Source organism: Pungitius pungitius, chromosome 20, assembly GCF_949316345.1.
Source record: "Pungitius pungitius chromosome 20, fPunPun2.1, whole genome shotgun sequence".
In the NCBI taxonomy this organism is placed as follows: Eukaryota; Metazoa; Chordata; class Actinopteri; order Perciformes; family Gasterosteidae; genus Pungitius; species Pungitius pungitius.
In genome coordinates this window covers 3,253,800-3,272,357 of record NC_084919.1, presented here as the reverse complement: position 1 = coordinate 3,272,357, position 18,558 = coordinate 3,253,800, and the positions used below count along the sequence as shown (strand labels likewise).

At 44.8% G+C, this 18,558-nt stretch overlaps 1 protein-coding gene across 7 annotated transcripts; it reads left to right on the top strand.

The window, feature by feature from the left end:
• The first annotated feature begins 9,764 nt into the window (after positions 1-9,764).
• On the top strand, positions 9,765-17,825 carry LOC119195421 (triadin-like). 7 transcript variants are annotated; one of them, XM_037450350.2, is made up of 8 exons: positions 9,765-10,213; positions 10,941-11,065; positions 12,688-12,876; positions 13,974-14,015; positions 15,745-15,774; positions 15,918-15,965; positions 16,367-16,501; positions 17,562-17,825. In XM_037450350.2, exons 3-8 carry the CDS (start codon positions 12,690-12,692, stop codon positions 17,582-17,584), a joined length of 465 nt encoding a protein of 154 aa, XP_037306247.1. In that variant the 5' UTR covers positions 9,765-10,213; positions 10,941-11,065; positions 12,688-12,689; the 3' UTR covers positions 17,585-17,825. The 7 variants fall into 7 exon arrangements, with proteins under 7 accessions (XP_037306247.1, XP_037306245.1, XP_037306248.1 ...); XM_037450348.2 differs by having other exon boundaries at positions 16,367-16,531; XM_037450351.2 differs by lacking the exon at positions 13,974-14,015 and having other exon boundaries at positions 16,367-16,531.
• Positions 17,826-18,558: the final 733 nt, after the last annotated feature.

Here is an 18,558-nt window from a genome sequence, read left to right as displayed (position 1 = left end):
GAATATTTTCACCAATTAAAATCACAGTCCAATCTACTTTTGTCTGTTCTGCTTTGATATTATTAATTATTACCTAGAGGTTTTCAACATTAAATTCGGTAGGTCTTAAACAAATTACCAATCCCTTTGTTTTGTTTTTAAATGTCACTTCACAAGACTTTAGGCTTCCGACCCTTTTATTTTGAAGTCTTTGAGAGCCTACTTCCGGCTCCGTGTCCGCTGCCTCTGGCGGACTTGATGATGCCGATGTTCCGCTCGGCAGGGGAGCGGCGCGGCTCTTTTCACCCACTGAGACGCACTGACAGGCAGGGAGAGAGAGAGAGACGTGGCCTCGGTCGGTGTGCAGCTGCTGCACAACGTGGCCTTCAGTCGCTGTGGTGGAGGAGTCTCCCATGAGTGATTATTGGGGGGGGGGGAGGGGGGGCAGGGTATTTAAAAACGGCATGCAGTATCATTAAAAATGTCTCATGACAATCCGTCAGTTATTGGAAAGAGCCTTTGGGTTCATTTATGAATGACACGTCATTTAACTCAGTAGCTTAGTGTGGCTCGGGCTTTAGAAAACACACAAATGAAGAAGCGAAATGCGTGTAAAAGTAGTATGCGTGTGTTTTCTGGGTGGGGGGCAGGGAGGGGGGGGGGTAACACGGGGTCACTTGTGCCACTCCCATGAAATGGCCCGCCGTTTAAACAGACACAGAGGTGTAAAGGCTATCACTGCTTTTGCTATACAACATAATAGCCTGCTTTCCCCTCACCATCAATCTCTGTCACGGTCTACCCCCCCCAGACCCCCTCCCCCCCCACACACACACACAGAAAACAACACACAAGCACAAACCCACGTGCACGTACACTCTCACTCGAAACCACTCGCAGAGCGACGGGAGTTTAATTATTCCGCTAATCTTGAGTGACAGCGGCGTGTATAATGGCTGATTCCCCGGGGGCCATGTGTCAAAGCATCCACCCGTCCATCCAACCATCCCTTCTTTTCTATTTATCATCTCACCTACGTAGTCATCCACCCGTCCATCCAACCATCCCTTCTTTTCTATTTATCATCTCACCTACGTAGTCATCCACCCGTTCATCCAACCATCCCTTCTTTTCTATTTATCATCTCACCTACGTAGTCATCCACCCGTTCATCCAACCATCCCTTCTTTTCTATTTATCATCTCACCTACGTAGTAATCCACCCGTTCATCCAACCATCCCTTCTTTTCTATTTATCACCTCACCTACGTAGTCATCCACCCGTTCATCCACGGTGCCATTTTTTTTAGCCCCATCCTCCTTCCACTTCTCGTTTTACATCATGTGCTGCACTTCTTCTTTGTTTGTGCCGCCTTTGTCATGGTAACCGTCTCTAATTTTCTCTCCCCCACAAAGGTGACTGACGGGGGCCAAATTGTCCAGAGCCCAGGGTCCCCCCCCCCCCCCCCCCGACCACTGGGACCTCGGGCCCCGTCTTGCCTGAAGGGGGAGGCCCTTGACCGTCAGAGGTCTGTCAAGCTCAGGGTGCGGGTGGGGGGTGGGGGATAAGGGAGGGGGAGGGGGGGGGGTGAATATATCACACACTCATCCGTGTGTGTAAATGAGTAAGTGGAAAATCTGAGTTTATTTAAAAGCTCATTTCACAATAGGAGGTCTGAGGCAAGTGCATTCATTGATTACTGTCATTTAATGAGTTAATTCCTTTTTATTCGCTTGAAGATGTCTTCTCAGGCTTTGGGATCAGAATAATGTACTTTGTTTACATCTATTCACCGAATATTAAGCTCTTTAATCGTGAAAACCATCTGCAGATAACACACTTGAGGAAAGACTTGTGTTGAGAAAGAAGAAATCAGCAGTATTAAAATATGTAATGAGAGCTAGTAAAAAGCACTCATGTCCATGTCTAGTTTGCCAATGGGGTGAATCCATCAATATTTGGATCATTTCTCGCTCCTTTTTCTTTTTTCAAACATTAGGTTCCCACAATATCGAATTTCATGGCCAATAAGTTGTTGAAAAAGAACTTTCGAAACCTTCCAATTTATTAAGTAATTAGTGTTAATATATTATATCTTGCTCCCGAGCCCCACATGGAGGCACAAACAAGACGCATCGATCCCGATTAAAAAGAACAGACTTGGAAACAGCAGCTGAGATCTGCTCGGTCACATGACCCGCCTCGGCAGATGGAGCCATTAAAAAAAGGATATTCTTATTCATGTTGGGTTAAAGGTTTTTGATGAGCTAGAGTTAACACTTTCCCTCGTAAAGACAGACTTTACAGCGTTGTCATCAATAGAAAAGACACAATGAACATGGGAATTTAACTTCTCTGCCACATTCCTGTCAATAATGCTCATTTTGACGAATAGAAGAAGTGACAAAAAGAGAGAGAGAGAAGTCGATGTATTGAGGAATTGAGAGTGAATATGTGTTTCTTACTTTATCTGTCTGGACCAGATGACACAGGAGGCCTGCTGCTGCCAGCCTGTTTCTCAACCCCCACACACACACACACACACACACACACACAAGGAAACCACACAAACCTGCCACTTATGACATGCCACACCTCCTACACATTGTCCTGTAAGTTGAAAATAGGCCGACATGAATGTGGCACCTGTTGAGGGTTGACCATCTGCTGTTCTGGAGAACGACATATTTGACTCAGAGCCTTTATTCTCATTTAACGATGATGTCTGTGCAAAAACCTCCACCGCACATCACACCAACTTTTTAATTTAGATGTTATTTGATCATGACAGAGAACGAGTGAGGCTGAAAAGCAAGAGAGCAGAGAGTGAGAGACGGAGGCAGAGGCAAAAACGAGAGAGAGAGAGAGAGAGAGAGAGACAGAAAAAGAGGTCAAGGATAATGCATCGATGAGAACAAGGTCGCCTCCATGTGATGGATTTAGATGTAACAGTGGAAGATAACGGTCAAACACAAGTGTGGAGGTTATCGGCATGTCAAACTAAACCAAACTTTAACATCATAGTGAATGCCTTCGTATTTATCGATTTTCTAAATCCACTCCGAGGCAGTGGAGACCACTCAATGATGACATAATACCACCTTTTGAGAAATGTTCAACTCACCCATTCATGCACCCAGCAGACATGGAGCAACGTTAGTATTCATTTGGCCCCCTTTGGAAGAAAATAAAAACTTCCCGTGTTCACTCTCCTTTTAGCTCTATTTTTGGTCTCCACCGACCCCGAGGGGCTCTTTAGCCGCTGAAAGCTTCACTAAAAATTTGCTCGACTAGCCAGCTACCGTTTGGTGCTGGTTGTGGACAATGGGTTCATCGGAGTCTTTGTTTACCAACCGCATGTAGTGAAGGCCAACAATACATCCAGACTGTGGCCTCCTCAGGACCCCATGAACTCCTCTCCTAATACCCCGGATTCTCTCCAGAGGAAACACCGGACCACAAACCCGACACGTGACGGAGTATTTGAAGATTCTATTCCACGGGAACATTTATCAAGGGTCAAATGAAGCTCCAGCGCATCGTTGTCTTGCATCGATTGTGTTACCAAACAGGGAAAATGGTTTAGTGCTGAAATCTTCTTTAATTCAAGCGAGACACTGCACATTTTTTACTTTGTCAGGGTTGAAAAAGAGGAAAATACCCCCCCCCCCACCCGACCGCATCTCTGGTTCACACAGTCACAACAAGTAATGCAGTTTGTTAACGTCCCTGTCGTCTTAAAGAATGTAATCTATAATCATCGGGATGCATTGCTTCAAGCTTCTTCAAATGATAGTCATTCATTTTCCAATTATAATTATTTGGTTCGCCTTGAAGAGATCCAACAGACAAGGTGTCCTCGCCCCTGTGATTACTGCAGCATTATTGCAGAAAGCATCCGTCTGTTTTCCCGCCGCCGTTGTGTTCATGCCCGAACTTATTAGAAAGAAACAAAAGGGTCCTTTTCTTACGTTTTCTCCAGGGAATCCAAAAAATATTACGTTATTTATTTTTTTAGTTTGACTTTGCGAATCTTGCAGAATGAAACCATTTAGTCCACCTTAACAACGCCCCTGGGGATTTGATGTGAACTTCTTTGAGGTGAACAAGGACGTGAAATACGACAAAGCGACACAAGCAGCAGCAGCAGCAGCAGCAAACGCCAGCGCTTAACCCTTAACAAATCCATTTTAACGTCAATGTCTGCCGGCCCAAAAAAAACATCACGGGTATATAGAGTGCTTCTGAGTTTCCATTCAAAATCAAAGGCAGAGCCAGAATGTGTGTGTGCGTGTGTTTTTTGTCTCTACCGTGCAGATATAGACATTTATGCAATGAATCACACACTAATTCACTTTTATTTTTGCTCCTTGTCTCAGAAAGCGTTTTTTTTTAACTTTATAACAGGCTGGCCTTGTGTGTGTGTGTGTGTGTGTGTGCGTGAGAGAGAGAGAGAGAGAGAGAGAGAGAGAGAGAGAGAGAGAGAGAGCTTGTAAGTGCGTACACTCAGTCATGTGTGTGTAGCCGGGGGCAGAACGGTGCTATCAGACCGGGGAATATTGCGGCAGTAGCTCACGGGAGCTCGACACAATTCAGTGCGCGCGTCACATATTTATCAAGAACGTGAGCGTAAACGTGTAAAGTAAATCACCAAAAGAGCTTTATGTGTCATCATCTGACACAGCCCCGGGTCAAACTCTATGCAATACGTTTAATTCTGCTGCTTCGGTGATTAAAGCATTCTCAAGGACAGACCTCATCCATTTGTTACAGACTGAATCCTCACCTTTATGTATGTTCTCCTCTATGGATTTAAAATGTATTGCTACCAAGCTTATTAATTGTACCCGTTCAAAGCAGATTTATGCATGAAATATAAATGTGCAAAGAGAAAAGCGAAATATGCAACCAAACAGTAGAGTTTTACATTTTGCAATACCTTGCACTACCCTCATTCCAAGGGTGAACCATACAAAAAAATGCTATTTTCGGCTGCAAGTTTTCTCTATCGTGCCTGCACGCCCCGCTTCCGTGCATTGTTGCAGATCCCAGCAGCCACCACGAGATCCACGGACACGCTATCAGCGGATCACAGGAGCGTCTCATCTCGCACGAGTCTCCCCTCGAACCAACGCGGGGCCGACTGAACGCGTTCTTGTGTCCTGTGGGGGATTACGTTCCTGAGGCCCCCTCGTGTGTGCTCCCAACTTCAGACACACACACACACACACAAACACACACACACACACTACCCGGCTCTAAAGGATGAATTCGCCCGGATGACACGGGAACAAAAAGCCTCACTATCGTGCGTGCCCATTGGCTGCTGCAAACTTTGAAGCGCTAAGGAAAATACTGTAAATATATAATCCCTATGGTTATTATTAAAGGTTTGAGTTGGTACTATTTATCTAGAAGTAGTTTTGGTATCTTGAATAAAAGCTGTTGCCCCGTGTGGGCAGATGGACATAAAAAAAAAAAGTATTGATGTTGCAGACACAAAGCCATGGGTTTTGAGTGAGAAACGTCTGATTTTCATCTCCACAGGCTGACCCACAGAGAGGAGAAATTCAGAGTGTTTAAAACAACTATTCAGTGGTATTTGTAATATATTCAGAAATGCATTCAACTCCCCAAGCTTTTTAGAATAAAACACTGTAATCTGATAACAGAGATCACCGTATCACCGACATCATTTCAGTATTACGAAACCTAAAAACAAATAAAATGGAGCCAAAACTAACAGCATTGGTAGCTGAAAGTGAGAAAGGCTTTTCCCCTTTTTTTAAAAAAATTTAGTGAATGTGGGCCGACCTCATTCATCCACCTTCTGATCAAGACAAAATAAACCGGGACACAACCCGTTCACGTTTTAATGAAGGAGACGAGACGGGAAGAACATGAAGGCCAAGAGAGAGAGAGAGAGAGAGAGAGGGAGAGAGAGGGAGAGAGAGAGAGAGAGAGGGAAGAAGAAGAAGCTAAATAACAGAGCGAGGAGGAAACTGGAGCGACCAGACGCAGGAGGTGAAAGAGATGTAGAGACGGGGGGGGGTATTGGTTGGTTAAAAATGCATGAGGTGTCTGGCACGCAGGCCGCCCCGCCGCTAACGCCAGTCTTGAGTCAACGTAAGCGTTCTCTCACGCCAGAAACGCAGACAGCCACGGTGCCGGTTAGCGGGGGAACCACATTTCAATCAAAGGTGACACCCAGACAATCGTTCCCGCTCAATACTGCTGACATTAATTGTCCCTTTTTCATTACCAAAACGTTGCTGCGTTTCCTTTATGAAAACCATGCCGTGTGTATCTAACTGTTTAATGAAAAGCAATCAGCCACTTGGCTCTGGGATTTACAGTCGCTTGTTTTTATGAAAATAGCAAATATGGACATGAGAGCGTTTTTAAACGACAACTGATCTGATGTCTGTTCGTCGGTTTACGTGTAATGTTCATCTCGGGCGCTCAAACTGTTCATCCTGACACTGTGAGTTTAATTTCCACTTCCTCTCTACTCACTGCTGTCTTTCCATCTGTCTGGCAAGCCTCTGCCAATTCTGGGTCTGCAAGTGTGTGTGTGTGTGTGTGTGTGTGTGTGTTTTCGGTAGGTTTCCAGGTCTGTGAACTTGCGTCAAGACGCCGTGGCTTGGCGAGCGCCAAAGTGGCAGAGAGAAGGCGAAAGAGCGGCGGATCAGAGCCGAGATGAGAGCAACGTTTTCGCTCCCTGTGCCGAGCAGCAAAGGCCCGAAATCGCCACAAAGGGCCTCGCGGGCCACTCAGGAATCAGGAAACGTTTATATTGCCATTATGTGTTCGACATACATGGAATTAATTTAAGGTTGGTGCAAGACAGAAGACAACGTAGTGCCGCAATAAGATTAAAATAAAAATATAATATACATGCTATGGGTTAGTACGCTAAAGCTATGGGTTAGTAAGTTGAGAAACAAAGATAAAATAAAAAAATAAAGATAAAGTGCACCAGCTAAACAGAAAGTGACAGAGTGAATGCACATGGGAGGGAGAGTCAGTCAGGGCCCCCCCCTGACTGACTCTCCCTCCCATGTACATTCACTCAGGGGGGGGTAGGGTGCAGCCAAATATGTTTCTTTAAAGCTGTCTTTGGAAACAAAATGGATTTAAAAAAAAAAAAAAGGCTTTTCAGATGTCAGGGGTCAGACCTTTTTGCTCAGAGGCACCGCGTTGCCTTGCCCAAGGGCACCAAGACCTCTTCAAACCCCAACCCTAATTCCAGTGACTTTAAGGGGTAATAAACCGACATTGCAGGCAGTGGTTCTCCACTAACAGGGTGACACACAGGGTGGGTAAAAAAAAAAAGCCTCCAGTACCCGTTGGATTTAGCGGAGTTTGTGTTTAACAAATACGTCAACTCCACCAAGTTGACATTAATTATCCAAAACAGCAAGAAATGTTTCCTTGCCAGCGACCCAGGCTACAAACAGCGTGTGTGCGTGTGTGTGTGTGTGTGTGTGTCTTATCCCATCCGTAGTGTAGCTGTGGGCTGGTTTCACATTTGCATAATGAAGTCAATAACACCGGCCTCCTGGGACGGAGAACGGTGACATTATTACTAATTTAATAAGAAGAATGGAGTGTGTGCGTGCGTAGGGGGGAGGGATTTGGGGAGAGGGCGAGAGAAACAAAGATGGCGCCGAGCGAGACATCGAGCGAGAGACGGGAAGGGGGACAGAAAGTTAGAGAAGCAGAGCGGGGTGAGGCACAAGGGGAGAGAGGGAGGGAGGGAGAGAGGGAGGGAGAGAGGGAGGGAGAAGCAGAGGGTGAGAGACAGAGATTTATGGGGGAAGTGTGACTGTTTTGCTCTTCACCTCCGTTGTTAATCACAGCCCCGATGTCCTCGCCGTCCTCTGGTAGCCGGAGCCTCGGGGCGCCTGGAATCCGGAAATAAATAAATAAATAAAAAAAATAAAAATAAAAAAAACGTGTGTCTGCTTGAACGCCAACGCAGAAGCATTCGTTTAACGGAAAAAAAGCGCTTCCAGTGGTGGAAGAAACATTCGGGTTTTTATGTTAGAAAAACTTCAACAAAAGGACATTTCTTTAGTTATTGACAGTGTTTTACCTTGAATTCTGGATTTTGAAAAAAGAATTCTGTGTGAACAAACGATATTAAAACTGAAGTGAGGTTGAATGCACATTTTTGCGAAATCAAAAGTATTTATTTTCAACAATGACTGACAGCAAAATACTTTTATGGATTCATGGTTCCAAAGGATGAATAATTGATACAAAAATGGTCATTTTAGGGTGAAGTATTCCTTTGAAGTAACTGCAAGAAATGGTTAAGAAACAGATTTAATGTAATATAAGGCCTTTTATAAGTAAACAAAACTATTTTTATTCTTATCGCCTGTTGTCGGTGCCACGTCCTCCGACTCCAAATCCACCAAAAATTATGGGGTTTTTTAATGTTTTTTTTCATCACACCATCATGGGTTTCTGGTTTCTTTGTATGTTTGTATTACTTGGTTTGTTACCAACATCTGGCGAAAATTTCGTGTCAATAGCTCCTTCGGAAACACATTTACTGGGGAACATGGCGACGTTTTCACCCGCTGTATATCATTGATAGTCCATCAATGGAATATTTCTTCCTAATATGGCAGATTATTATGTACATGTATGGGGTGATGAAAATATAACCTTTGACCGAATTATGTCGACATCTTTTTCTAATATTTAGATTTATGTTATGGAAATGCATCCATATCAGCAGAAACTTAAAATAAAGAGAAGCTAACTTTCATTTTTCAAAACACACAAACGGATGAACACAATCCGATGGTTGAAGGTTCAAGACGACTCCCACTGATGTTTGACGCAGAGCTGCGCGTTGATTGTGTTAACGAACCTCACAAGACGACAACATCGGCAGAGGTGCAACATCTCCCACACCGACCGAACCTTCTCTCACACTTCTTCTCAGATCTGTGAGACGCAGAAGATCAAAACGTTCTGCTTAATTTAACGCTTTTAACAAATTGTTTTTTGAGAATATTGGAGCAAATCCAATCATCTTAATTCCCAGGTTTTCGGGTCTCAGCACTCTTAGGGAGCTCTGCAATCCTTTGCCTCTTTGAGTTGTTGGTGATGAAACGAGTTGTACCCATTTGGTTTATTTATTACAGATATTTATTAACACGATCACGTGATTTACAGATAAGGCGTCGTTTTTTTTCTTCGATCCATGTGGCGGTCAAAAGAAAATGAAATGACTGTTAATTTCCCTGTAAGGCCCCCGTGTTTTTGCGTGTGTGTGTGTGTGTGTGTGGGGGGGGGGGTTGTGTGTCAGCCCCCTTCTCTGCGCCCTAAATATAATGCAGAATGCGGCCCATTCCACCAGCTGCTGTCTGCGTGTCTAATTATAGCCTCTGCCTCGGGGCAGGCTACCAGGACCAAGACCCGGGGGCCCGGTTTCTTCTTCCTACTGACTGCGCACCCCCCCCCCCCCCACACACACACACACTCCTTTTAAACTGGGCCTCAAAAACAGGTTCTGAGAGGACTTAAGAACTCGCGTGGCGCTCATCTAGTGATCAATTCATACACAGGTGTAAGAGGATTTTTTTTTTCTTCCACAGCGGGAGGAGGTCAGTAGGTGGGGGGGGTCAGGGATGGTGTTATGGTCCTGGAGGAGAAACACCGATGTAACATCTGCTGTTAGCTGCCTCCATCATTACAACGTGATTAATAAGCTGTACACCCTGCCCCCCGCCCCCCTTTCACTTCCACCATCTCTCTATTTCTGTCGCTCAGAGGGGGCAGGGTGACTCTCAGTAGGTCAACCCACTTCTCTCTCTCTCTCTCTCTCTCTCTCTCTCTCTCTCTCTCTCTCCAGCCGCTGACCATCAGAAACCTTCACCTGAGAATCTTCCCGGGACAAAACATCAAGAACAGCTTTGACATCAACCAAAGACCAGAGAAAAAACACTCCAAAGAGCTGTTTACAGCTCGGCTCCCAGCTTCCCTCCGTGTATTTTTAGAAACCTGCTGTGATCCCCGCTCGAAACCACGTTTGCTGTGCGCGCTTTGTGCGTCGCCCCCGTCGCGCCTTCCCAACCGTTCGGCCGGGGCCCAAAAGAGGGACCTAACGAGGAAGTCGCACGCGCGTTTCCATGGTGACGGTGCATTTCCCAAGGGGCCTTTGAAGGGGACTGAAGGTTATCACTGAACATCCGGGCAAACTCAAAGCCCAAGGTACTGTAAAACCCATGTGGCTGGGGCTGAACTTTATAATAATGATGGTGACGGCGCTGGAGGTCTGCAATTATTCTCTGTTATTTCAATATTTATTCAAAGTTAGCTGCTACTAAGAGCAGACTCCCAAACTTTTTAAAAAGTTGGAGAACCTTTCATTAATGGTGCTGATGGAATTGGGGGATGTTATGATTAAATAAACCACAACTAATGACTGTAATAATGTCTGAGCCACAATGTGAGCTGTTTGCCAAACAGCTCACATTGTGGCTCAGACATCAGACATTTGTGTATACACAAAGTTTTTTTTCATCAAGTATAACCCAGAGGAATGTAAGAAATACCAACATCTTTTTATTTATTTATTTACAAAGAAATTCTGAGAAAGAATTATTTCTACTCTATAAAACATAGTTACCTTCAAGAGCTTTCTCTAATCTTAGATTTTTCCTCTTTTCTGCGTCTACAATCCATACACATTGAAAACATGACTTTGTTTTTGAAATCATGTTTTTGAAATCGGAAAATATCGATCTGACAAGTACCGTTGGTGTAGATGAGCAACAAAGTGTAATATTTAGTCACTTTCCACCAATGACACTCGTCACGATCACTTCATAATCACTTGACACGCGTGTTTGTCACTAAGTCGCCCAATCGAGGCGACGCATTCACCGCCTTCTACAACCCTTTTCTTGTTGCCTTCCCCTCCGGTGACTTTTGTTAGTCACCGACGCCCACGTGGTTCTAATTCTGTGGATTCCCGTGCTGAGGAGGAGGCGGCGGTGGCGGCGGCGGCAGCAGTTGGCGTCCTCGGGCCCTCAAAGATCAGCTCAGCGCCGGCGGCAACAGGTGGGCTCGGTCATCAGGACACACACACACGCGCGCGCACGCACACACACGTATACGTACTGCAGGCGCGAAGCTTTGCATGCCTTTGACACAAACGGCAGGAAAATGGGCCATTTGAGCGAACCGCGGTGTGATCAGATGCTTTGGTCAGCTTTCGTATCGCTCACGCACCGACCCTCTCAGTTGCACTGCTGGAATGACACACACCCCCCCCCCCCCCCCCCCCCCCCCCCCCCCCCCCCCCCCCGATCAATGGTTCGCTTTTGCTTGAATAAAACACACACGCATCCTGCACAAATTATGTTATATTGATTTTTCAGTTTGTTTTCTGAATGCAGAACAACAGAAAGGTCAGCCGAGCGGAGACCAGGTACTGAATCAAATCACATCGGGTCATGCAACCGCCCTGGATGTTATTGTTTCAGTAGAGAGAGAGAGAGAGAGAGTGAGGGATGGATGGATCATTTGTCACAATCCCACAAAATCGAAAACAATAGGATACGTTGTGGATAGACGGATGGATGTAGATCTTTGGGTTGCTCCTCGCACTATGGGATAAAAGTGTGCACATCCCCAGCCTGCTTTGGTTGCAGGTGCGCCTGAAATACAGGTATGACCTCCAGGGAGTGAAAAGAAAGAATTGCATTGTGGGGAATGTAGAACTCAGGATTCCTTTTTGAAGATTGAAAGCATTCCTCATGGTCGCTCTCGCTCCCTAACCCCCCACAGGTTTGACGACGACTGAGGTGATTGCTAAGTTTGAATCATGGGCACCATGTTGCAGAAGAGACGTTTTATCAAGCATTCGTGAATAATGAGTAATGAATAATGCTCAATATGAACTCAACCTGACAATCGCTATGAATCGCTTGGCCCTTTGTAAAAAGCCTGCTCTGAGAGTTTATTATTATTAAGCGAAACATAATCCTAAACTCACTTTAGACACCGATGTGGGACCAGTACTTCTTTTAACCAACAGCGAGAGAGGCGAGAGCCATTAAGAGGCCCGCCCCTCAATTCTGGACAAACAGCATCTGTGTAGATGAACCGACAGAAATGATCACGTAGCGGAGCCACATAATGTCACGGCTTCTAGTTACACTCATTTGGTTTAGTGCTCAATTATGGACCACAGTGCTGTGTTTTGATACCAAAGGATTTAAGGGAAAGTCAACTTTCCGCACTCACATCCCCCCCCAGTGGTTTCTGTAGTTTTCTTTCAACTGAGCAACAAGTGTTTTTAAGCACTAACAGTCTTTTTAATGTGTCATAAATTCCGAAGCCAGGCGGCTCGCTGCTGAGAATCTGTTTTTAATCCTGTGTTATGAATCAGGTGCTAATTGCATTGCCCTCTAATTCCCATTGATGTTTATACTGAAATTTTAATGGTGAGTTCAGCAACATCAGTAAGTGCTGTGTCAGCAAAAAGAAATAAACAGGTTACGTGGTGGGTTGTACATGTGACTACAGGGACAAGAGTCTTAAAAAGGCTGTGTGTGTGTGTGTGTGTGTGTGTGTGGTTATATTTATCAGAGCTTTGTCAACATCTCTCTCTCTCTCTCTCTCTCTCTCTCTCTCTCTCTCTCTCTCTCTCCTGTCCTTCTGTCCTCGGGCCTCTTCAGCAATGAGCAGTAAGAACAGCGGCGGAGGGGCGGGTCCACCGGCTCGGACCAATCAGAAGACGTTTTTGGACGACGTCATTTTGACCTTCACCTCCCCGATGGCCTGGCTGCTGGTCGTGGCTCTGGTCATCACGTGGTCGGGAGTCGCCATCGTCCTCTTTGATCTACTCGACCCCAAAACTCTGACAGGTATCATTTACAGCGTGAGCCTTCAGCAGAGCGACGGCCTCACCAGCAAAAACCACCCGTTTTACCTTTCACCGGTGATTATAATCCCATCGCCATGGGTTTAATCACGCCGTCCTCCAACTCATTTTATCCCCATCCTTCACGTGTAATTTACACATTCATATTTTCATCGGCATTTTTCAACAAACCTCTTCGGGACACTTTTGAAGCGGACTCCAAAAGTGGACGTGCACTTCTGTGTCAGACTCTGGTCCGTCCACTGGTCCGTCCACTCCTTCTCAGGGAGGTAGGACGGATTCAAAGGGCGCTTCCCGTGACTTACACTCATGGGTCGGCCGCGCTGCAAAAGCCGAGGGCAGCTTTATTTCCTCAAAATATTTTGGGATATTTAAAAAAAAAAATTGCGGACTCTGTGATGTCAAATGTTGAAGTAATTACACTCTTGTTATTATTTACTTTTAATTGGTTCTCACGTCCGTCTGCAAGGCCAGCAGTCGGCTAGCTTAGCTTAGCTTAGCTTAGCTTAGCTTAGCAAGATGACCGTCTAGTAAAATCCATCCATCATTTAGGCAGCTAAAAGAAGCTACATTACATTACAAAAGTCATATTCTGTGTGAAGATTCTGTTTTCAATTTTAAATTAATATTCATTTTGGTTTAAATGTAAAGTCTTTTGGAGATAAATTGAATTATGTTGACTTAAATAATTCAGAATTTCTAAAGTAAAGAATTAATTCAGGATAAAGCACTAGGATGCTCTGAAATGACCTTAATAGACCCACAAAGGTCAAACTTTCTGCAATCCCACAACCGAAAGCAACAGGAAAATGAAGGCTTTTAATTCGGGTGAAACACAGCGTAACCTCCAGTGTGAATTCACCGGGATGAAGACCTTTCTATCAATTCTATCTGCTCCTTATCACTCCCACCGCTACCACCGTGTATTTGGACTATTCAGCCAAAAGGATAGTCCCGCCTCCCTCATACCAAACGCTCACCTTTAACTCCTCTGCCCCCCTCCCCCTACCCCCCACCCCCCCCTCCTCTTCGCCTCTTCTCCATCCTCATGCCGTCAATCACCTGCCACCTCATCCAAAGAGTACACCTCATACTGTGACGACCCCGTGTGTTTATCCTCTGGTAAAAAAAAAAAAAAAAAAAAACGACCATCAACGAACCACTAACAGTGTGAACTCACTGCCTGCTTCTACCAGAGTGTTGTACCAGAGTGCTGCCTGCTACGGAACAGAGACCACGAAGGTCAACGTGACCGCGCTCTGGCGTTTCCAATGTCTTGAATTTGCAATGTCTTGATCTCTTGAATATATATGCACATATATTCCTAATATACATGAGACGGTGGTGTTCTCTGTCCCTTTCTGGGGGTTTGCATGACTATTCAAACTGTTGGGCTTGATTGGAGTTGCATGGCGCCCGCATCTGTGTTTCCCCTGGACCTGCCTGCAGTCACCATGCGTAAGAAGCCCGGTGATGCAAAGCCTTAAAGGAGACCTCTCGGTGTTGGGTTACCGCTATTGTGTCTAACGATGACCTTCAATCTGTGGGCCTGTCGGGATTTTTAAGTAAACTTAATGCTGTTGGCTTTAAGAATACTGAGAAAAAAAAGAGATTTCACATTTATTCTCTCTCTGGTTAGTTAGAAAATACACCTGAAGAGTGTCCCCAGTACCTAGAAATCCAGTCGACAATGACAAAATGCTGGGCTGCATTTTTAATCACAAAGCTTTTCTCCCATCATGACATTTCAATAAAGGCCAGCGTGTGTAAATGAAACAGCACGGAGACATTCTCGGACAATAACGAAGAAATGCAATTCTCCCTGAAAGAGCAGCAATGGAGTCTCGTGTGTGTGTGTGTGCGTGTGTGTGTGTGTGTGAAATGATAGATGAAATAGCACCAGGAAATTATACAGGTATAGAAATGGGGAAAGAGGAGCACACACACACACAAAAAAAAGCCACAGAGACAAAGAGAGAAAGCTGCAGCAGTTTAATCGGCCATCTTTCATCAAACCCGTGTTCTTTCTTCACCTTTCAGAGAGGCACGAGGAAACTTTTTGATGGGTGTGATTATTCCTGAAAAGGGAACTTTATTTTCTGGAGTGTCAATCAGAGAAATGTCAGTGCATTAATCAGCCGTTTACGAGAGTCCATCCTACAAGTCGTCACACTTGGCAACGAAACAGGCGGCGAGCTTCTTCCACCTGGGAGAAGGAAAATCCCCAAAAAGGCTTTTTTGGGGGAAAATCGAGGCGTCAGCGACAAACATTCCACGTGTTGGCGTGCTGCAGACCGTGCAGTCGACAGTGGAAGCACCCGTGTGGTGGGAGTGTCTTTAAACTTGCTGTGTTCTCAGCATGCAGTCAAAGTCCTAACAGAATTAACAATAAGATGCAAAAGTGTGTGACTTTTTCTTGCTTGTTTGTTTTTTTTATTGCGTGACGTTTGTCGTTACATTCATCTGAGGCTGTGTGTGGCGGCTGTAGCGATTGGTTTTATTGATTTGTCTGGTTTCTTGTGTTGCCCTCTCTGCCACCCATTCTGCGCCTCCTCGTTTCCTCCTCCTTGAGGAAACTTTGGCCCGGACATCGATCATTTAGAAGGACGTCTAAGCTGCTAAAATGCAACAAGAAGAGAGAGTCTAAAAGAGGCCTGACGCGGAATACGCAAATGTTGTTAATTGAATTAAAAGTAAAAAAAGTCCTCGTCGGACAGCGATCTAAATGTAACATGATATATAAACCCACCTGTAGACAGTAACAGCACAATGGACAGACGGTGCACTGGACATTGCTCTAAAATGTCTCTCTCCTTGTGTGTCTTCCTTCTCTCCTCCGCTCGCATCTCAGGAGGGAGGGACTACGGCGCAAGGACAGGAGGTGAGGAGAGGAATCGAGGATGCACAAACTGAGATATGAGAAGAGCCCCGTTGTCCCCCCCCCCCCCCCCCCTTTTGAAACTCGTCACTTCCCATCGCGTTGTCTCTATTAACGTTGTGTCTCCCCCCCCCTCCCCCACCCAGGTCTCCCTCCTCCCTCTGCCGCCGCACAGAGAGGTTTGAAGGCAAGAGGCAAGCAGAGAGCCGCCATCATGCACATCGCTTTCACTCCTCAGGGCTAAAGTTGAAATGAATGTCTACTATTAATCGACGTGTCCCTCTCTCTCTCTCGGCGACCTGCTGCGACCAAACAGACTTTCGGTTTCCACATTGAGAAGAAGCATGACGTAGAGTCTGAACTTCTCATTTGTTCATGCATTTCATGTAGCACACACGCTATTTAAATGCTGCACTTCTGTTTATCTGCATCGAGGGTGAAGGCATTTCAATGTGCTAGTTTTTTCAGATGGTGTTTTGTAGGTCAGCATTGCTGATGAAGTTTAATTTCACTCATCAAAAATATCTTAAATATTTCATGAAATCCTAATGTTAAACTTAAAATAATAAATTTGCATTCTCTTTGTTCTATCTAGGTGGTTTTCGTCCAGTAAAATCAAGCCCCGCTGGGCTGCCCGTTGAGGTCACGTCTCAGGAGAGCGCCGATTGGTTGGAGATGATGTGGACTTTTGCAGCCAGTATGGTGGCTCCTGATGATGAGGATGAGGAAGGTATTCACCAGCTAACTGAACCCCTCACATGTAAGAAAGCATCACCTCATGCTGGGCAACCCAGTCACTGACGAAGATAACCCATGTCACGACTGACATCTTAGGCAGAATCATGAATGAAACATATTCTTCTTACAAAGGGACTATTAATCAGCATGGAAATGTAATGAAAGGCAACACTCTACTCTAAGTGTGATAATCCACGCTGTGCACATAATAGCAATGGCGGAGCTGTAGAATGCAATCACTCACTGACTAACAGAGATGTAATCAATATCAGGCCCTTTTAACTTTTAAATTGCGGAAATAAATCAGGCGTTAAATAAAACTTACCTTCATCTTCTCCATTCAATCATCAGAACCAAACAGCCCATTTTCAATACCGCCAATTAACTACAGTGAAAAAACTTGATCCGGGGCACTTTTTATCTACCAGTGCTTCTGTCACAGTTGGAACTGGGACATTAAGACGCAGCAGATGAATCCAGTGATTTATTATTAAATAGCTTACGGGCACTAAGTGGCCAATGGGGAACCGAGGCGCGGCATTGAGGCGGTGACGATCTCAGTGAAAGGAAGTGCAAGTGATGACGCATCCGGCGGCAATGTCGCCAATGCGCCAATAACAACACAATTGTTACACTTTTTACAATTAGGAGCGGCTCACGTTTCTTTGTTAACTACTCAATCGCGTGCATGTCGAAACGCAAGAGACTTTCTTGTCAATATTACATATGGATGTAAAATAGATCCGTTGAGGAAGAGAAGAAATGATCTCCTCTGTGTATTAATCCTCTTGTTGCTGGAAATTCGACGCACCGTCGATATATTTTTACATTCAGAACAGTTCATGTTACAAGGAAGAGGTTCAAGGCCAAAAACAACAGGAGGCAGACAAATCAAAATAATAATGAAGTTAGGCAGGTAGCTTCACATCCATTTGTACGGTAAAATCAGCCAAGAAACTGCTGTTTGGGGTTTACTATTTATAGCTGCAATAACTGGGACTGGTGAAGTTTGCGGGACCGATGAACACCTCGTCTTCTCTTCTCGCCTTCAGCTTTCCACTCCGAGGAGCTGTGAGCAGGAGGAGCTGTGAGCAGGAGGAGCTGTGAGCAGGAGGAGCTGTGAGCAGGAGGATGCTAACGGTGGGGAAGAGGAGGTCTGACTGAAGCGGAGGAGAGGATGCAAAGATACAGAAAGAGGAGGATGAAAGGGTGTTGTGTATTTTTGACTGTCTGTAAACTGGAATTTGATGATTGAAAACTGAAAACAATTAACCGTAAAATAGTGTAATAAAAAAAGCCATCATCTTCTCAGCGGATTTGTATAACTGCACATTCCTTTTTTTACATTTTAAAACTCTGTTTTAATAGACACATTACAAAGTTTTACTACTTCCCTCATAACTTTTGACAAGCGGCATCTTGCAAAATGTTAATAGGATCATAAGATCGTCAGATGGAAAGTTAAACAAATGGATTAAAGTAGAAAAAAAGACGACGATTGTCGTTAGACGATCATGATTATAAAAAAAGAAATGCACATTTCATTCATTTCTTATATTTTTCTTGACCACCGATCAATCTGTAAAAAATGTCAAAGCTCGATTTCTTCCCTTTTTTTCCTGATTTAATTTTTCCTCACCCATTTAAATGTACTTAAAGGAGCTAACAAAGCTTCCGCTAACAGCTGGTTAGCTTAGCTTAGCCTAGCCTACTGGCTTCCCGACCTTTTTACAAATCTTTCAATTCTGTTTTATTCATTAGGGATCTCAGCTCAGCTCTAAATTTGCGCTCTTTATAATATTTAGACACCCAACGATTGTTAGCGTGAGAAAGCGCTCGGCGACAATGGTAAGGGAAAGCTAATCTCAGCGTAACCGGCAAAAAGGAATTCTGGTCAGAAAATATGAGGGAAAGGCCTGAGGGAAAATAAAGCATCTGCTGTGTCAGCCTTTAAATGTTCCTCGCAGGAGAATCTCTCCCTTTGTGATCACGGATAAACAAGGTTAGGCACTCGATGTTGTGGTTTCATTACCGGTATCAAAATATAAA